Raw genomic sequence first — 21,579 nt, 5'->3', positions numbered from 1 at the left:
TCTGTATCTCTTATCAGCAGTTTCGTAAGACATTTTCACAGGCTTTTGTTTCTTGCTTCTTAGTTTTGGTCAAAAAGGTTTTCAAAATATGAATATGTTTTTAAGAAAGATGTCCAAGTGTAGGCACCGGAAGGGGATTGTGGGAACATATGGAGACATTTTAGGAAAGTTAATTTGATCGAGAAATTTTTCAAAATGGAAGTAAATTAACTATGGAAAATCTGAGTAATAGACAATGCTTTGTGGTTTTGTTCAGTGGAGTAGGACCTTTTTTCCTGAAAAATGGTCCTTGGGTTTGTTGCTAAGGGCAGGCAGACCTCTCCCCACATCCTTCAAGAGATGCTATGTTCTTGGAGGCAGAGACCTACTTTCCACTGGTGTGACGGATAGGCCAAAGTCATGGGAAATGCGTTAGCCAGAAGAGGGAAATCTACTGTACCTTTGCATCCTTAGAGCCAAAGCCACACAGTTGCTCGTCCTACAGTGGCAGGGAGAGAGGAGGAGCTGCAACTGGAGCACCTGTATATAAGTAAGGAAGGCCAGGAGGAAGGAATTAAAAATCACAATGTAGCATCTGCTTTTATTAAATGAGCTAGTTTTGTACCAGTTTTTTTGGGGATTTTTTTTTTTCAATTTTTTAAAATCCATTTTTATTTCCTTTTTTAACTTTTGGACAATATATTATGTTTTTAGAGTCCGTTGTTGAGGAACAGCAAAGTCCAGATCAGTTTTTCATTTAATTTTATTGGCAGTCCAGAAGAAATCTGCTCAGGAAGTGATAGAATTGTTCCTGCAGCAACACTGCTACCCTCTGAAGGTTGCAATCTCCTTGGATTCTCCTTCTGAAAGCGTAATACCAACTTGTTAAAAACATAACAAAATTAAAAGAAAATTCTTCCTTTAAAGTACAGGCATAAGTGACTGTGCCTATTAAAACTCCAGGCAGTCATGATTTTCTTCTTTTTCAATCTGCAGATCCCTTTTTGGAGAAGGGCTCTTCTGACATTGCAGGGGAGGTCCACCAGCTGTTTGACTGACAGGAGCAGTCTGCCTGCCCCTTGGTGCTTTAATTCCTGTCTATACTAGGATAGCTTGCACTTCACTGAGCAGCAGACAGGTCAGGACACTTGGCAGGAGAAGGTTGAGAGACAAAGGCAGCAGGCTGTGGGGAGCTGATTCACCAGTCTGAAACTTTAAAAAAAAAATAAAAAAATAAAAAAATCATGCAACTTTAAAGTTTTTAGCGATGTTCTTACAGTGTTAGTGGACTTAACAAAGTAAGAACAATAAAATGTCCAAACCTGGGAAAACTGCCATCAGCCATGGCTTGGTTCCTGTTGATCTTAAAAGTGCCAAAGAACCTCTACCACACCAAACCGTGATGAAGATATTTAGCATCAGCATCATTGCACAGGGCTTGCCCTTCTGCCGTAGGCGGGTAAGTGTAAAAGTCTTTAAAACCTGGATTTTCATCACTTGGCTTGGAGCTCAGTGCTTTGTCATGGTGCACTCATTCCATGAGAAAGTACTTACATCTGTTATTATCTATTCACTCAGGGTGCCATAGAGGAGCTCTTTGGTAATTTATTTCATCAATTCTTGTGCTTTAATTTAATTAAAATCTGTACGTGTTGTCTTGGCTATTACTCATTTAAAGGAACACGTCAGTGAACCCTTTATAGCCGTAAACCGTGTAAGTGAAAACAAGTGCTGTACAAAATAGGTGCACTCATAAATGTGTATTTTGCTGTTATTCAGTCTTTTAAGTCATGAAGATAGTTTGGGGTATAATTCATTGAACTCAGTTTTGAATTGTAGTGGCATATGCAACTTGTTGGATATTTAAATAGAGAATTTAGAAATGTTAAACTAATTAATATTTAAACATTTTTAGTAAGAATTCTTGAAATACGATTTTAATACTTTTGTAACTCAGTAAGGGAGATAACATTTTTTGCTGTTACATAAAATAAAAATAGCGTGTTACTATGTGGAGGTTGCGATATAGTTTATATATAGACAATCCTAGCCTGACAAACTATCACGGGTCTTATACTACAGCTTCAGGAACTGTATGAATTAAGTGGCTCTTAAAATATGTTATATGAGTTTTCTCTTGCTGCTGAATACGTACTCTTTCAGTTTATTGATGCAAGTTTTAAAATCTAGCTCACCTTTTGTTAATATGCTGGCTTTCTTTGAATGTCAACTTACTACTTTTCAGCAAACTTAGTTACTATCACAGACTAAATTTAATTTTGACAAGATCACCCTGGAAGGTTTGATTGTTTTGTACTGTGTTGTCTGGAATATCTTAGAATGTTTCTTATACTTAAAAGGTACATAGCATGCATTGAAGGCAGTGACCTAATGTCAGTCTGCAGCAATGCAAAATTTAGAACACATATATGTATATACACACACAACTGTTTAAAATTGCATCATGTATATTTCAGAAAAGTATTTTTTCTGAAATTAGGTATTGTGCATCTGTGTTTGTTGAACATGGAATAGGAACATTTCATAATATTGAAAGTGATAAAGTTCCTGTATTTTAATAGAGTGTTTTAATTTTTTTATATGATTTGGGAACTGTTTGTTTGAAAATAGGTATTTTGAATATGTTTGGATAGTTTTAGTTACTTTGTCTTGGAAAAGGTATAGTATACGGTGTAGAAGGTAAGTTTAGTAGATATACTTCACAAGTCTTTATGAGGCTATTAAGTATGGTTTACTGTTGGAACTTTAATGCTAATGTGTGTATTTTCTGTAATGAGAAACAAGATCATACATTAACTTGTCACAGATAAAAAAAAAAACCCAGAACAACCCAAACAAAATCTAAAACAGTTTCCTCAAGATTTTGCACTGTTCCAAAATGACCAGAATTATCTCATTTGTTCTGTCCTACACCCTGCTCAATCAGTCAGTTTAATGTTTTAGTTCTGGGAGGGTTTAGAAAGCTGTTCAGCATCTGCTTTTCTTTTAGCATTAGGACTAAAGAGAGAATTTAGAAATGCTGTAAGTGTATGTTTTACCAGCTAAGCTATCATCAATCCATTTATCTTGTATTCTGAAACTAATAATTCTCAGTATGATGGCTGCTGATGGTGGAAAATATGAGAGCTCCACCTTTAGTCCCATGCCTTGCAACGCTCAAAGCCTGCACGTAACTCCCAGCGATTACCATATTGGGCTCCTTCCATGCTAACGCACAGGGGTTGCATACAAGGTCTGCATGTTGAAAAAATCCAGTAGTAAAACCCAATCTATTTCTTCACATCAACAGATGAGAAAGCCAATACTTCTGTTTTCTAGATTTATTCTTTTATTAAACATGACAACAACCAAACAAGTATTTAAATGCAAACTGGAGTCTTGACACAAAGTCTTTACTTCATGCAACTTCTAGTTTTATTTTTTAAAAATTCTACTTTTCATATAATAAATAATGCATTGAATTATTTAGTAATTCATTTTCAGAGCTAAGTTTGATGTGCCTTAGAACAGGAGCTACCATTTTCTTCCAGGTTATTGACTTGGTAATATATCAATGCCACCTTTTTTTGGGCAACTGTATGATTGTGCCATTCAGACATTGACCTGACTTTAATATTGACCTTCTCCTTGTCTGAACCCATTTCTTCCCCTCCTTAATTGTACATTAGACCTAACAAAACATCTTTAAAATGTGTTCTGTGATCCTTGAGAGTAAAAATACTTCCGTTATGAGAGCTGACAGTTCATAGCTTCTGCATCTTCTGCATTGGTTGTGCTGGGCTTCTATCAAGAGGTGCACTATAAATGGTCACAAGACTTAGCAGTTTGCCCTTTTGCATTTTGTCAGTTTGCTCAAGTAGTTAGAACACTTGTCTGCAATACCACTAATCTGAATCCAGTTAAAAATAGTATTACTTAGCATTCTTTGTGTAGCACTTGAGAATAACTTTAGTGCACAGCTATGAAAGTACTGTGGTTACCCAGTAAACCTATGTATTCCTACAAAGTTGTCAAGGAAAACACTGATGCACTATCACCAAATGCAGACATAGCTGTGGTCTTCTTTAGCCTTTGACACATCTTTCATAGGCTCTGGAGTAGATTTTGCAGTATAAAGTGAAGAAGCAGTGAAAAGCGTTTAGCTGGTACACACTTGGAGTATCAGGTATCATGTGGCTCTTCAGTGCGATGTAACTGCAGCTGATCATTGAACATACTTACAGCATAGTCACGTAAGTCACACATGTTCCAAAATCAAGGGCTGCATTTTGTTTGCCATGGTAAATACTTCCAGTTGACAAAAAAAATTCTAATTAAGTATGTGATTTTTCCTTTGTAATGCTCTTAAACCGTTAACAGAAGTATTTTTTCTTCTAAAGTATTTTAATTCTCAACTCTTTGAAAAGCTGTGTTTAACAAATAGATTTCTTCCCTCTTTAGTTTTCCAAGGTTGTCCCCTGAAATTTCTCTTGAATTGTCTTGAAATATCCTCTTGAAGTTTGCTGTATAACAATTTTATCACATTGAATGTACGTATTTAAGAAGTGCTAATAAGCTGGAGAATTTGTGAGAGTGACTTGTTCACTTGCAGCGTTCCTTCATTTCAAGTGGATTAAAGTAGCACTGAATTGTTATAAAGCAGGGGTTTCAGTGTGCATCCTGTGGTATTCCAAGCTGGAAAAATCAAGGTAATAAATGTATCCATTTTCAGTGCCTGTAATCTCAGGAACACCAAAGATTCTCTTATACTTTGATTTTGTGAGAATAGTTTTCCTGTATGTGTGTATGTTTCACCCTTAAAATACATCCAACCAAATTTTGGCAATTTGTCAGCTTAGTTCATCAATGAAATGCTTCTCTCTGTAGGATGGATTTGTATGTTAAGTGAACACAAGGTAAAGCATTTGAAGCATTACTTTTCACCAGCCTGTGCTCTACATATAAAAGAGCATCCACTGGTCTTACATATTTATTACTACAGTAGAGCACTTGGAATGAGACTCCAGTTCCTTTTCCTTCCTCTGGTTGACAGGTATGCTAGTAGTGTATTTAAAATACTGATGTGGCTTTTGCATGAACAGCTTCATTTATATGGACTTGTTTCTTTATGCCTTAATTTCTGTGTTAGAACAACCAAAGCACTCTTTCCACTGGCAGTCAAATCTCTGTAAATGTTTGTGCCAGCAGTTCCATCAAGTAGTCCGTCCATTCAGTTTTTCAAGGAAATTTTCCTGAATTTTTCTACAATAAATCATATTTCTTTCTTGAATATAGCTCTTGATTTAATGGATGACAGTAAGAAGTTACTTAATGGATAAAAAACTGTTTAGCTTTCTCTGAAAGTATATGTTCTCCCATGTATACTTCCCTCTACTGCAGATGACTTTGTATCAGTTTCTGAATAATGTAAAAAAGAACTAATCTATTTGTCCCTTAAACAAAAAATAAGTAATTACCCTTGGAATTTCTCACCATTTGGTAAGAAGAGACTGACAGAAGAGTATAAAGAAAAAAAATGTGAAAATGTGCATGTGTGTGCTCATATATATATATATGTGTGTGTGTGTACAGTTTTCTAATGTAAAACTAAAAGTAGTCTTCAGAGTCTATCACTAGACAAATCAGAGGACTCCCAAATGCTTGTGTCTTCTACAAGAAAATTTTTGTTTCTGGGCTTTGTGGCAGAGAACTTGCATTATGACCTCTGGTGTTACGATATCTCTTTGAATGGCTGTCAGAAATAGCTTTCTTTCAAAGCTAGTTTAGCCTTTACTTAAATTTCTCTTGATTTTGTCAGAAACTTTGTCAGAGGGGCACAGATCATGGACTGATCAGTTGATACTTAACAAGAAAGGAAATATGTTCTTGACCTCTGCTTATTTTTCATAAAGGGGTGTGTCTATTGCTTTGGGTTTCCAAATATTCACAGTAAAGCCTATCTCCTAAATATTTTACTCTTCATTGTTAAATTCATAATTTGTAGTGGAGTTTTTCTCTTGTTTATATTATTTTTGTTGTTTCAGTTTTGGAAAATCTTCAGAATGAAACAGAAGTTAATTCAAAATTTTAGTAGAAGGAAGTCAACTGAAAAGGAAGATGGTTTTGAGTAGAAAGAAAGGAATACTGAATAGTTACAGAAATGAGGAAGGCTAAGTCTTCTGTAACATTCTGCCTAGAGGGTCATGCCTTTAGAAGATAAATAGTCTTGGATAATGAACTTCATCTTCTTTTTTTTTTCTTTTCTTTTTTACATATATGCAGTGTCTCCACTCTGAATCTGCTTTTCTCATGCCTTTCATCTACTGTCACATGGGAAATAAATGTTTTTTCTGTGTGAATTGGTAGCCTTGAGGATAAAGCAATATGTCACTTATTTTATCAATATGGAACAGCGAAAGTCTAAAAATTATTTTATCTGCACTTTTTTAGCTTCTCTGTGCAGTTCTCTCATTTTGTTTGCTAAAAAACTTACTCTGTACTGTACTTGAGAGGGAATAGTACAGGTTTCACAGAAAGTGGAAAGAAGTGTACAGACACTCAATTTTCTGGTCAGCTCAAGGTGGGGTGATTCAACCTGGCTCAGCTGAAGTGTCCTGTGATCTCCCAGGCAGTGCTTGCAAGAATTCTGCCAAGCCTTACTGAAATCCATCTTTTAAACTGCACATACAGATGGACATGGTGCATACAGTGTCAGGTGTAGCCAGTGTTTATGGCTTTGTAGAATGAGATATGGGCAGAAATAAGCTTCTCTCTAGCCCTGCCCTTCTCTGGGCTGCTGGAGGGGCTTAAGATAGCTGTTTGTAGGAGGAAGCACTCAGTTGTCTGTTCAAACAGCTGTTCCCTATATCCCCTGGAAAAAATTAAATTGCTAGCTAACCTGTGCATATCTAGTCCAGCCTGTTGTAATGGGTCAAAAATAGTTGGACAACTTGCTTGAGTTTTTGTTGTTGTTTGGTTGGGGATGGGAGTGTTTGTTTTCAAACCTGCACTGCAATACATGTCATAGCACTCCCAAAGATTGCTTTTTCAGAATATTCAGGGATCCTCTGTTACCATACTGGCTCTTTGAGAAACACTATTATTTAAATTGTTCTACCTATTTCTGGCTAAGATAAAAGCAGTAATCGGAAACTCATTTATATTTAACACTAGCTAAAATGTTTTTCTTAGTGGTTTTGATGCATTTAAAACTTCAATTTCCTATTGCAATGAGCAGTGCTGTCTGTTACAGACTTGAGGGGTGCAGATGTTAAAAGTATGTTTAGATGATTCTGCAGTCAGTCTCTTCCCTGCAGAAGGTGTCAGAAGAAAGGTTTCCTGGACGATTTTATTCCCTTGTGCCCAATTGTTTAGATGTCTTTAGAAGCCTTTATTGTCACGCTCTTTGAGCTATTCAAACATGCTGGGTTGACTTTGTGAAAGGTCTTTACCTGCTTAAAGTCCATCTGTTTTGTTGTCTCAAACCGTGGAGGTTATAGCATCCATCAGAAGAGGGAATGGGAGACAACAATGATGCCATAAACTGACCCAGCTGCCTCTTTGCTGATTGATCATGCCAGAGGGGAACTCATGAAATGTGTAATTAAATACTTAATGTATTGCTTTGAAACCTAATTGCTTTAACTATGAATCTCCCTATTCTCTTTTTGCAGTCCTTTCTATCACTAGGTAAACACTTTTTGTCCTTCTGCAGCAAATGAAGGCGCTTTAATTTCCTGAACAGATCTTTTTCAGGTATGGGGGGAGAATCCTTTGTGATGAAAATACTTCTCTGCTGTGTCATGACTATCCTTAGTACAGAAGCACAAAGAAGGCAAATTAATTTTAACTGGCAATTTTGTTCTGGTGTTCCCCAGATTTTGAGTGGAAGTTGAACTGAACTAGAATGACATTCAGACAAGTCATAAGCAGGGTTGTAGCCATAGCATCTTGCTCTTGGATCTCTGCCACTTACCACAACAGATTGGCTGTCGTTCCTTACATGATGGTTCTTTCTGTCAGTGAGTGATGATTTTGCCAGTTTGAATAGCTCCACTCCTTAGAGCAACAGTCCCATCTCATTCCTGGATTCACTGCCTGACCTGTGTTTTTCTTTCAAACTCTGTCTGTGGTTCTGGTCTGCTCTGTCTCACTCTCCCTTCACCTAGTTGTGGACTGGTAATTCTGCTTCCTCCCCTACAGCTTCTCATTGATATTCATCTTTCGTTCAAAGTGGGCCTCTTTTCTGGAAAACTTATTTACCATGTTTGAAAATACGGTTTTGCATAGGAACAACAGCAGTGTCTTTTTAAATGCTGCTCAGGTATTTTATAATGTTACTCATTTTTTTTGAAAAGGCAAGAAAATAAAAAATCACTGGAATTGACATGACTTTTTCCTTTATTTATTTATTTTTAGTCAAGGAAGCCTGTACCTTTAATTTGTTGTGTTCCTTAAAACATGTTTTGAGCAACCAGTTTGACTGCAAAGTTTCTTGGTGAGAGGTTTGAGACGGTTACATTTCATTTGTGTGGGTCATGTGTAGTTCGATCACATTTCAGACAAACATCTCTAGTTACTTGCCTCTCACATGGAAATGATTTTAATACTGAAAATACAATCTGTGGAGTAGGGTAATGATTTTTCTTTAAAAATCAGATGATAGTTGCAAATTTAGTAGTGCATTTTTGATACACTGCAAATATTTATGCATGTGAAAGAGGAGTGCCTGTTGTATATGTCATCTGAAAATATTGATGCTTTGCAAAAGGCAATACAGTAAACCTGTTTTTAATAATTCTGCTGTTACTGTAACATGTGGAATAGGCAAGTTACATTTGTGTGTGGTGTTTTTCATTTGTTTTGTAGATCATATTCTAATATACTGAAGGACAACAAAAATTCTGCTGACCCTAAACTAATTGATAAAGCAAGGAGGAAAATAAGTCAAAATACATAAATGATGCTGGAAGTCTAAACACATTCTTCTGTATATGTTCTTCCCTTATGAATTATCTATGTTTAGCAGTACTTCCTTAAACCAGTTTAGTTTATGTCGTATCAGAGCCACTCATAAGACTTTGGTAAATGCTAATGTATTCAACTTGTTTATTAGCTAGGGAAACTTTTTTTTTGCAGGAAATAGTATAATAATGTAGCAAAGATAGTAAAATTTTATGTTTTGTATGGTGAAAAATGCTTCTTTCTCTCCTGTCTGTTTCAGATGGCTCATTATTTCTGATAGTTTAATAAGTTTATATGTGGTGCATGACTTTGCATATACAAGGTAGTAAATAGTTTTATTTGTAAATTGTGGAAAATAGGCAACTCGTCTGTAGAAGATGCAGGTAGGTAAAAAGTTTATTTTAGGAATCTGTAATATGTAAACACAAGGAAATTTGAGGCCAGATGTTTTAATATACATAACTTCCTGTGGAATTTCTAGAATTGCATTTTTAAGTTTATAATGTAGCTAGTGTACAATGACGGTAAGCAGTTGCAGCATGCTGATCCTAGATGGTATCATGTGGGATCTTTCCCTATAGGTGATTCCATACTGGTGCCTTTCTAAGGATACTCTCCCAACAATTTCAATTTCTGAAAATTGAAAAAGAACAGTATAGAAAGTGACACAGAGGTATATTTGGTATATTTTCAGTGCCATATTTTTTTCCTGTTTATCCTGTATTTAGGTACTCTACTAATACCACTATATTTAAACAGTTAAGACTGTTTCTCTAAGACAATCTGCATGGTGCAGTGTTCTGTAAGCACAAAAGGCAGTCTCTTCCAAAGCATGCTGCTATTTATAAACCCTAACACAAGATTACTTCTCATGACAACAGCAACAGCTGGCAAGAATGTTTGCAATTTTAACATATTTACAGCATTGCTACATTCCATCTTGCATTTCTCCTACGGTACATTGTTAGTGGAATTTCAGACCGAATTCTTACCATTAATTTCTTCATGGCCTTGAAGTTTTCCCTTCTTTTGCCTTCCTTTCTCCAAATCCTGTCTACATACCAAGCTGTTGAACAGGTCCTCTACTGTCTAGTGCCTATTCTGTCCACATAGTTTTTATAGACCATCTCTCTTTTCTTTCCTGTCTCTTTACACCCACAGTGTTCCTGTCCTTTTCCCCTCTGCTTATCCTGCAAGCAGTTCTGAGAAGTCCTTTCTGCCCATGCACCACCTTTAAGAAAACAAAGAATTATCTGCAACTGGGTGTATTTCCTAAGAGAACCAGATAAGCCATCATGCTAAAAAAAATTTACAACTTCTACATCTATCACTTGATTTTCAAAATACATGTGTTTAGCTTTAAGTGTAATAAATTCAGTATTAAAATACTGTATGTTAATAAATTTCCACTGCCTACCCTTGTTTTATTATCTCCAGGCAGATGATAAACTCTCATAGTTGGTACTACTCTTCTCTCGAATAGCATTCAGGATAGATGCTTATGCACCTTTCTCCTTTGGGAGGAATGCTTTTGTTTTAAACAATAATAAGCTTCTGTTCATTTAATTTATTAGACATGTATGCTCACTGCTTATTTGCAGTTTCCATTCACAGTGATGCAGGAAATGGGTAACAGACAAAAAACCTAATAATACAAATTATAGAAACGAGACTGCATCATCCCTTTAACCTATGGCAGGATCTGTGGTGTCTGTGCTATTTCTAACTGAGATTCATCTAATGGTATAAAATTGCTTCTCATAGAAATGGTTCGTTTTCTCATCATGTTTGAAATGTCGTTATGTGTTGAGGTCACTTTGCACTGTGAAAATTTGACACTAATTGCAATTAATATCCAGATCTATTAAGGGCACATACATAGCAGTGCTTCTTCACTTTAGAAAGAAAATGGGTTAGAATAGCAGTAGCTAATTTGGTCAGTGCCTAATTAGTATGAATATTACATGGATTAAAATTGCAAAAGTAGATTCATTTTAGGGGTTTGTTTCTTGATTTTTTTTAAGACACACCACGCCGCTCCCATATGGGTTAGATAATGTTTGTAACAATTTTGTTGGGATTATTCCGTTTAATTGTCAGATTAATTTGCTGTATGACAATTTCCTTTAGCTTCTTTCCCCTTTTCTTCTTGCATAAAGAGCTGGTCATCATGGGGGAAAACTTCATGTTTTGAAAATGGCTTGAGTTGTAGCCATTCTCTCCCAGAAGAAGAAGAGGCTTGGTTCTGAGCTGTGTGAGTGGTCGTGGGTGTCCGTGAGATCTGTTGGCACTGCTCAAGCAGCTTTCCGAAAGGCCTGCGTCTTGTGCTGCCTTACTGAGAGGAATTTCTTTGGAGCATCTGGTTAGCATGGATCACTTTCTGGCACCACCTCCGTTAATTACATCTGCTCAACCTGTCTTCCTTGGTTTGTCTTGTGCATTCCCATGAAGGGTTGTATCCAGATGCAGCTGTCTTGCAGGCGCAGCACTAAGCCCTGTGCCAGTCTTGAGATTTCTGGGAAGGCATCCAAACTTCTGAGTGGGTGAAGAGGAAATAGTTTCCTGTTCTGAAGTACTGGCCCATTTTAATTTGAGCACACAAGTGAATGTTTTAAATGTCCATAAATGCTGCATATCTGTCCATTTATGGCCGTGTTTATGCAGGTACAGCCTTACTTTTCTTGATTTAGGAAGAGCTCATATCAGAAGTGACCTGTTCTTTCTGGTGTGTGGAGAAAGTAAATGCTTCAAGACGTCCAAGACATCCTTGGGGAATTAATTAATTCCTGAAAACGTGGCAATGAGGAGGGGTGGGTGTGCAAACCTTCATGCCCCCTGCCCTGGTTTTTTTCTTCCTCTCTTCCTGATACAAAGGGAAATGTGCAGTAAGAATTCTCACTAGTCATTGAAGTGTAAAAATATTAAAACCCATCATTTGCACCTCTGGAGTGTCTTACTGCCTTGTGGGGCCTGATTTATAGAAACAAGTAGCATTGGCAGCCCCTTGCAGTGGACACAGAGACCGTACGAATTCATAATTGCTAAAATTTTCAGTTTATTCTTTGGGTTTCAGTAGACAATTTATGCCCCCCCGAGGTTATACATAGTTACCCAGTCATAATAGGTGCTTCAAGTCTAATAAACTAATCTTTCAAGAAACATCTGTATTTCTTTGCTCTCAGCATATTCTGTCTTTTGTGTATGTATGTTGATAGAAAAATTGAAACATGTAATTCAGTAATTGGCCCTCAGGCCTTGTATTTTCTTGGTGATTTTAAGATTTGTAATTCAAATTTGCATCACTTAAGCATGAACAATGTTAGTGAGCAAAAAACCTTTTTGTGGCCTCTCTGAAGTAACTAATCTTTGTGATATAAACACAAAAATGTCTTCTTTTTTTTTTACCTAGTGTAACAACCGTGTGCATAATGTGCATTATTTGTATATTAATGTATTCAGAAGAAGGTAAATAGAATCCTTATTACAAATGTACTTATATTGACACAAATTAAACCTCAGCAGAGTGAAACATGTGACAATTATTGAAAAATAAAGTACATTATGTAGTAGTTTTGAATGTAGTTTAAACTATTTTCCACTTCAATTTTAATTTCAGATTGCCTGTATCTTAGAGTTTTTCTTCTTTTTTCACAACCATGAAGTCAAGACACCTGTTTGTGCATTTTCATGCAAGCAGTTCCTTGCTGTGAGGCAACATGGGACACACACTTTTTTTTTTGTCTATCTTTTGATCTGTCTTTACTAAGAGTTTTAACTTCTGTACAGGGTTTTGAGAAATAGTTCATGTTTTGATGGTATGTGAACATATGGGGAATGAATTTGGTGTCTTGAGACTAAACTGTTAAAAACGTAACGAATTGCCTTTTTTTTTCCTTTTTCTTTTTAAGCTTACTAGGAGAGCATTCCAGTAGAGAGGACATAAAACATATGTTGTTTTTGAAGGATCAGTGTGCCAGATATTGGATATGGCATTCCAAAACATGTAATGACATGGATTGCAAAGATGTTGCCCTATTAAATACCTAATATATGCAACCATCTTTGTATTTCTAAAAGAATGTCAGTTGCTACTAAGAAATATGCTAAAAACCTTTCTGAACTTCTGAATTCCTTTGACAGTGTTTGTGAACTTCAAGGTCTATTTTTAAAATACAAAATACAATGTATAATTTTCATTCTGTGGCACACAATATTATAGCTGGTAGGCAATTGTTTCCTTTCTTCTTCCATTCAGAACTGCGGAGTTACAGCATCTCGTTATCTAATACTACTTAATAATAGTCCTCAGAATACATACACAGATACAGATGCTCTTCTTTCAGGGAGAGTTTCAAGATTTCCTTCTAGCTTCTTGCCAATAAGTAGCATCAGTGCTGTTTCATAAGACTCTGTCCTGGATTAGGTGTATCTGTCACAGACATATCAAAAACCATATCAAACACAAAGGTTTTATCTGGCCTCTTTTAGGTGTGCCTTCATTAACAGTTTTCACAAATAGACAATTTGGTAAATTTGCTACTATTATCCAATAGAAAAGACCTTAAGTTTTTGGTTTTTTGGGTTTTTTTAAAATATTATTTTTTATTTGTATTATCTTCTGGCTTTAAAGTAATCAGATTTTTTTTTTATATATAAAGAGCTCATTTTTAATAGGAAAAATACTAAATGGCAAAAAACTTGTCTTGAACATGATGAAATAAAAAATTCTCCCAGCTTATCTTCTGTGTACATTTTCTGTTGTGTATGCACAAGAGGGGAGACAAGAACCAAGATATAATTGTGAGCAGTAGCTTCATAACCAAATCTGGAAACTAAGGTAATTTTGCCTTATGCCCTTCTTTTCCCTGTTTCTTTCACTTTAGGGCTGCTGTCATAGTCTCCAAACCTGGAAACAGCTGCTGCTAAGAAAGACTGTCTTTCCTTGTTTGACTTGGAAAACAGGACTGGATTTTTTCTGTTAAACTGAAATGGAAAAAATACTAGTGTTGAATGCTGGCCACATGTCTGATTGCAGCAAGTTAGAAGTTGGAGGTCTCTGAGGTAATAGACTGTTTCAAGAACTGGACATGTGGGATGTTCATACTCATCCCTGGTCCAGAATGTGTCTAGCATCAAGACAAAAGCAGATGAGAGATCGCCACTACATTTAAAGTGTAAAATGTGTTTTCTTTCTTCATTTATGAAAAAGAACATTTGTGCTTCAATTTACGGCCATGTTTATATTCATAAAAATACAGAAGTCTCTAAATCTGACTCTCACCTGAAAGTAAAATTTAAAATGGTCAGCAGCATTTGGTAGATTACTCTAAATAATTGGAGAGATTTGACTTCTACAGATGCAACCTGAGCTGCACTTCTGTGGTCTTAGTGCAGTGATTTAGTGTCTTTACAGTGGTTGCTTGAAGGAAATGGCATTTTCTGCTTCTCTGGCGATGCTTCAAATTTCAGAGGCTGTTTAGCAATATTGTAGTTATCACAGGGTGGAAGAAGCCATGCAGTGCCACTCCAGTCCCAGGCTTGTGCTGTAGATGCAGCATTGCTTGGTTAGCTACAAATGACATGAGATATACAGAAAATGAGACTGACAAAAGGTGGAACAGAAAAATGAGTTGCTATAGCACCAAGCAGCCAGAGCTGTACTGCTAAAAATGTGTCTGTTTCTGTATATGCATGTCAGCAGAATAGAATATCTTCATAGTGGTAGAAGGTATCAGAGTATTTTTTTAGTACTCCCAGGGTGATAGTCCCAGTTGACAAGAACTTTACATCAGTTTTACAAGTGACATTGTGCATTACACAGTGAAGTCTCTCCAACAGGAATGCATTCTTGAAAAAGAATATATCATGACTTCAGAATGCATTCATTTCTTATACAGAAAACCTGACACCAAGTGGACAGGCAAACTATGCCATGGTGCCTTTTTTGAATCTTGTTTTATGCCTTGCTTGCAGAGTCAAAGCTGGATTATTTGCACTTAGAGAGGTCCAACCTCTAGGTGCCATTAGTAGGATAGAAATACAATCCCTGTTCTTAATCAAAAAACTTTCCATTAACCCAATACTGAAATTGGTTGTCACAACCTCTTTCATAGAGGAAAAACCCATGAAGAGGTCATGGTGGTTCCCTTGAAATCCAGCTTTACTTCATAGCTCAGAATGTGTTTTAAGGGAAAGATGATGTGGTGAGAGACACTTGTGTAAAAAAAATGTAACCAGAGGAGAAAATAAAATACATAAAATACATAATGGCCTAGATAGTGTCACTGTAGTAACTACTTTTCAAGATTTATTATGAAGCAACTTCAAACTTGCCTTTTAAGTCCCCTTGTTTCTACTTGCATGTAGTCAGAAGAGAAAGCTTGAATTTTGTTTCCCCACTGTTACTAGAGAATTCTTTGGATATTATCTTTATGGCTATGGGAAAATGTTTTTTTTTGCTATACCTAGCATCCCATTATTTATCATTTTTTTTTTAATTAGAAACTAATTATTGCAGCAGTTTGTTAGCAAGGGGATGCTGTACTCTGACCTTGGTTAAAAAGCGGTGTAAGAAGTCCTTTTAAAGCTGCATGGTATATGTGTAAACTCACAAAGACACAGCAATAATAATGTAGTAAAATCTGATGGGGGATGCTGTAAGTTCAAAAAACAGGAAATCATCTTTAAGCATCATTCTCACCATTTTTTGAAGCATGCAAATTGCTGCATTTTGAATTTATGCAGGTTTGAAATTTCTCTGCATAAACTTCCAAAACACATAATTCAGAGAAATGCTTTACACCCTTTTTCACAACTATTGATTGGCCAACTTAATTTTTCTCTTCCTTCTTGAAAAGGTTTTGCTTGTATGCAAGTAACTTGAATAGCCTGGTCAACATGGGTTTAGCCCATGAGAAAATTAAATTATGATCAGACTCTGTTAAACAAGGAGGGTTTCTTATCCTCACCAAGAGAAACATTTGTGATGTTCTTGTGAACTAAAGCATGGTCTAAAATGTTTATTAAATCCCATAGATTTAATAAAGGGCATGTAGAAGTAAGAACTCTGATACATTGTTTATTTAGATTTACCATACCAATGTAATGGACAGATTACGTTTCGGGTATTTTATAAGCTAAAGAGTTCTGTAAGGCACTTTTTCCATGTAAGACTATGCTGATTATATGTACCATATGAACATTTTTGGCACAAAAAGTAATTTGAGCATAATTTTTTTTGAAATTGCTAATTTTACCACTCTGCTTCTTTAAGAAAAAATATATTTGGCCTCTGAAATGTAATGGTTTGGTTTGTGGTCTCATTGTGTACCCTTTTTCCTTAATAGTGAAAAATATAATTTTGGATCATAGTGCTCTTGAGTAAGGTCCTTGTCATCTTGTACTTCATTTATGCTAATTTGTCATACTGTAGGAGGAACAACAAGTTCTTGTCTTGGCTTGAGAGAGGTTTCAGAATGCATGTGCTAATGATACACTGAGAGATTTTCCTCATGGAGATATGGGACACCTTTTTTTTATTCAATCAGAAGTGCCTGACTGACATTCTAGCTAATATTACCAAAAATAAAAACCCATATATCTATCAGTACAACATATTTAGCATTAAATGACAAGCAAAATAGCAATTGAATTTTAAATTAGAAGAAACAGGATGCTTGGGGGGAAAAAACTGTATTATTTTAAAAGTTAAGGGAATTTATAAGATGTATGAAGTAGCTTAGATACTCATAAATAATTTCTCATGCCATTAAGAGTTGATTCTGGTAAAAGCTTTGTTGTTCCATTCTCAGATAAAACTGTGTCATGGCTAAGTATATCCATTTTAGTATGTTTTTTTCTTTCCAGAGAAATGTTATATGAATTGATTTTGTTCATCAATTCTCATCCACTGTGTAATCAAGGTGGAAAATTTATACCTTCTTAAAATGGGAAAGTCTGAGTCTGCATATCAAGGGGAAAACAGGTGGTTTTCCCACTAGAGTAAGAGTTTGATTTTGTATGTGTATTTTTATTGGGGGAGAAAGGGGCTATACTATAGAAAAATATAGGAAATGTGTAGTTTAACATAATTGGCATTAATATTCAGTGATTTTTTTTTTTACATTTTTTTTTTTACATCATGCAGCTTGTGGTGTTGTTTCTGTAGTGGACATGAAGGGGCAGTGTAGTGCTGTTGATAAATTTTCTTCTGTGTTCATCTTTTCAATCTTTTGTGGAATATCATGTTTAAAATGTGATTGTTTCATCAGTTGTGTACATGTACATTTCTTGTAAGAAAGTATAATAATTCTTTTAAGTTAAAGAAATGTGCTAGAAATGTCAATACAGTTAAGAACATTGTTGTTTAAAATGAGTCACCATTTTCTCCTTGACACTGTTTATACTCATGAATGTAGATATTATTCAGTATTTTTTTAAGACTGTTAGTGTTTAAAGGCTTCCACATGGTAAAAGCACATGAAGATTATGGACAGGTGCTGGCAAAGCGCAGCTAGACTTGAAATATAAAAGGGTATCAACAAAGCAACTTGGATGTGATTTTTGTTTGGTTGGTTTTTTCACTTTGAGTGCTAAAGTATATTTGAAGTACTTATTCCTCGTGAATGGCACATTCTATATGAATTAATTGACATCCTGCAGAACTGAAATATTGAGGATGCCTGATATTTTTTTACCCAGTAGAATAAGGGTATCCAAAGGAGGAATTCTGTCTTTGAAACCACCATTGCAAAGAGAAGGGTCCTAATCTTGGGATGTATTCTCTGCAACAATGAGTATAGGTATAATCCTCAGATACAAGGAAGAAAAGATAAAAAGAAGAAATTCTTCACTGTGAGGGTGGTGGGACACTGAAGTAGGTTTTCCAAAGGAGTTTTGAAGGCACCATCCTGAGAAGTGTTACAGGCTGGTCTGGATAGAGCTTTGAGCAACCTGATCCTGTGGGTGGCACCCTGTGTGTGGCAAGGGTGTTGGAACCAGATGATTTTTGAAGTCCTTTCCACCTCAGACCATTCTGTGAATCTGTGATTATTTCTCATGTTGCTGTTTTCTCAACAGAACCAGCATTCAATCCAGTCTTCTGGATTTTGGTTGTTGTAGTTGGTGTTCTGTCCAAATGTTAGAATAATGAAGATTTTGAGGTTAAATTTTAAAAATGACTGACTAGTTTCAGCACCAGTTTCAGTGACAAACTTCCTCTTCCATGTTTTTGAATATTTTCTGTTAGGTTGTTTGGTTTCATAGACAACTTCAGGTTTGTTTCTGTTAATGTTTAGTTTTGTTTCTAAGTCATAAAATACAGAGTTTTAGAAAATTTTATATGAAACATGAAAAAAAAAAATCTTTCACAGTTCCAGTTTAAATCTTCTAGAATAAGTGAGGCTTTCCTTGTTCATTTGTGCTGCTTTAGTTCCCCAGGACTGCAGTCTGAAAAGCTTAAATAATGATACTGAGCAGCTCAGGCTCCTTTGAAGATACCAAGGCATACCTGGGTTAGTGACACAGCAAATAGCCCTTCTGTAGTATCATGTTCTTTCCTCCTGGAGTGCTGTGAGCTGAAGAAATAGATGTCTCTGGAAAGAACAAAAGTAATTCTGGCAGTTAATTTCTGCATCGGATCAAGTATTGTACCTTCTCTCATACTAAACCTCTTTAATTTGCTTAGCGTTTTTAAGCTAACAGCTTTCATCCTGGTGCATATTAAACAATTCAGAGAGCAGAATTAAAATAAGAACTGAGTGATATTTGTGCTAAGTTTTAAGTACAGAAAATTATGGGAATCACTGATAATTATAATGACTAATAATAAGTATATAAAATGAATATGGACACTTTTCCAGCCAGTAAATCATTTATGATTAATTAATCATTAGCTAACATTTTATTCATCTCTGTTGAATATGTCTGTTACTTGTTTTTTCTTTTGATCAGGTTTTTATGAGTTCTTTAAGGTGCTTAAAAGATGAAAAATATTTTTAATGTGTGCTAGAATTCTCCAGGAAAGATCAAAGTACATGTTCTTTAACCTAAATTCAATAGATTTGACTTACATTAAAATTTGAAATTAGGTAGGGACTTCCAGTGAATTTCAATAGTGGGGTTTTTTTCTTCTATTTATTACAAGGTTATGATAGATACAAGTAATAAAAATATATGTGAGTACCATTGTATAGCTGCATGACAAGCTCTTTCATGCCCTGAGAAAATTGCTTTCTCTTCTTGTTTTTGTTTATTCTGTGATCACCAGTGAAAAGAAGCCAGTAACATAGATGATTTGTTCTGTTTAACTTTTGAAAGGTTGTTTGCTTTCTTAGGAGCTTCAGTGTGAAATAAGTATACATTTTTGCCCAGATAGAAGATTTCACTCTTCATTACTTTTAGAAACAATATAGTATTTTTATTGCAGTATGTCTTAGTGGATGAATCTTTGAAAAACATCTTACTAGACTTTTCGCTGAAGACAAATTGTTAGGATGTTGAGAGATTGTAACAGTAAGGCTTTTTAATTAGGAATTTAAAGCCACCAAACACTCTGCATCAAACTTTTGATAGAGCACTTGCTTGTCCAGTGTCAATACACCACTTTTCCCATGTTTTCCTTCAAAAGTGTTAGGCTCCAATTCTTCAAAAGCAGCAGTAACACACTAGATACTGTTGGGGAATTGCAAACAAGAAAAAAAGTCCTGTATTTTCACATCAGCTTTATGTATCAAAACTGCCTGCATCCTTCACATCTGCCAGTAGATAGATGTGTGTAATTTCAAGTGCAAAAGTGCATGTGCTGTTTTAAGACTTTATGCAAACAGTGTATATCAAATTAGCTAGTTGTATAAACAAATACTCAACTGTGTGCCTTGTATGCATGTCAGCAGAATGCAGTTACACACAAATTTTCTTAAAAGCAAGTGTCTTCTATGCTCAGTACTTAAAAAGCTTGTCAGTGTCTGGAAGGTAGCGTGAATGTTGTCGGCATTTAAAAAATGTCTTCAAAAAATGGATAGACTGAGAGGGCTATTATGCAAAAAGTTAATAGATAATATGTTTCTTGTTGGTCACACATGCTGAAAGTACCAGAGACTGAAGTAGGAGAGCGTGTTCCTGTGTTTAAGGACTTCCCCCACCCCTGGCCAATGAAGAGATTTGTTAATGAATGGAAAACTTTCATTAACAAGTTGCCTCCTTTAAAAACTAACTGAACTTGCAAATGATCAGAATAGCATTTGGCATATCATTAGTACAGGACGAGTAAGCCTTAGAAAATTTGAAGAATTGGTTCATGCACTTTCAACAAAAGTACTTTAGAATTTGGGCTTTTCTTTGGTCGCCTGTGCCCCTTTGGTCTCTTTTCATTTTCTTGCTATCTGTGTAGACCCTTTACATTTTTTCCAAACCTCCCCCCACCTCTGTTCAATAGCTAATCTGCTAAATTCATGCTACAACTGCCTCATTGAGTGGATGCGTTGTTCTGCCCGCTTCGTACCAGCTTTGTTACTGTGCAGTATTTTTCAGCTGTTTGTGCTCATTACCATACAGCTGGTATTTAGAGGAGAGAGGGAAGCAGGCAGAAGCTTTACTGTCTGCAAGTATAAGAAGCTCTTTTGCAAATGGGGTTCTGGCAGATGGGGCATGTGTTTAAACGGGTTTTGCTGATAACAGACTGCATTAAAAATCATTCTGAGAAAGTCTAAGGTCAGCCCCATGAATTCAGAGCTTGAGAGGTATTCAGCTTTTGGAAGACCTTTATAGAATATTAATTAACCCAGGTCCATGAAAGTGACAAATGGATTGTTTGCAAAAATGTTAGATACTATCCTGCTGCCCCCACTTTACGGTTCATTTCCTTCAGCATCTCCTGATTTGGTTTGTGGGTTTTTAAAAAAAAACATAGGATTGTATATACTGTGTTCATTATCAGGGCTGTTGCCAAAACAAATGAGTGAACAAACGGTAAAATCCCAGACCTCATGGAAGGAAAAATAATTTTCCTTTTGATGTTGTGACTGAACTTTGCATTATGTATAATTATATAAACCTTTGCCAGAAGCCAACCCTTTACAAACACATGGAAATTTATTCTCTTGCTAGCAGAATGAGTAGCACTGTACTGGCTGAGGTGATTTGAAGAGATAATTGAACAAAGTTTGTGTCTAGAGCTTGTACATCTTCTACTGGCTCTATTGCTGTAGCTGAGAAGGGAGAACAAGCTTTAGGGCCCTGGGACTGTTCTTCCAGGCCTGCAGTGGAAGCAGGAAATTATGAAGCTAAGTGCAAGCTGGGAACAGGTGTTCTGCATTTAGACATGTAAGTTAATCATTTACTGTCTGAAATACAAGGTAATTGGCATGTGCTAGCACAGCTCTGTGTGGGTCTAGTGCATGGCCCTTGTAACAGGATCATCAAATTCCTGGCTTCCTTCTGGAATTTGGTGCATTTTGGCATTACTCTGAGCCCCTTGGGATGCCCAGGGGTGACTAAGCAGTCACCTTACACAGATGGAGTACTCTGACAGCTGATGAAGGATGGAAACACTGGTGGGTTAACATTTCTCAGAGTGCCCGCACAGTCTCTGTCTCGGTCCTAATCCTCCAGGAAAAGCTACAGAATGCTTTCCAAAGC

The 21,579-nt window shown here is 36.1% G+C and overlaps 1 protein-coding gene across 5 annotated transcripts in view; it reads left to right on the top strand.

Annotated features, from left to right (window-relative positions):
• FBXW7 (F-box and WD repeat domain containing 7) overlaps window positions 1–21,579 on the top strand; it is a 99,004-nt gene that overhangs the window by 19,868 nt on the left and 57,557 nt on the right. Inside the window, exon 2 of one of the 5 annotated variants that reach the window (XM_033513512.1) lies at window positions 13,827–16,245. The exons of 3 other annotated variants lie outside the window; for them this stretch is intronic. In XM_033513512.1, coding sequence (XP_033369403.1) covers window positions 13,827–13,925 — 99 coding nt within the window. In that variant the 3' untranslated portion in view covers window positions 13,926–16,245. Of the gene's footprint in view, window positions 1–941; window positions 1,439–13,826; window positions 16,246–21,579 lie in introns of those variants that run through there. One more of the 5 variants, XM_015624908.3, reaches the window with a different exon arrangement.

Source organism: Parus major, chromosome 4 (genome assembly GCF_001522545.3).
Source record: "Parus major isolate Abel chromosome 4, Parus_major1.1, whole genome shotgun sequence".
In the NCBI taxonomy this organism is placed as follows: Eukaryota; Metazoa; Chordata; class Aves; order Passeriformes; family Paridae; genus Parus; species Parus major.
This window is presented reverse-complemented; position numbering and strand designations above follow the sequence as displayed.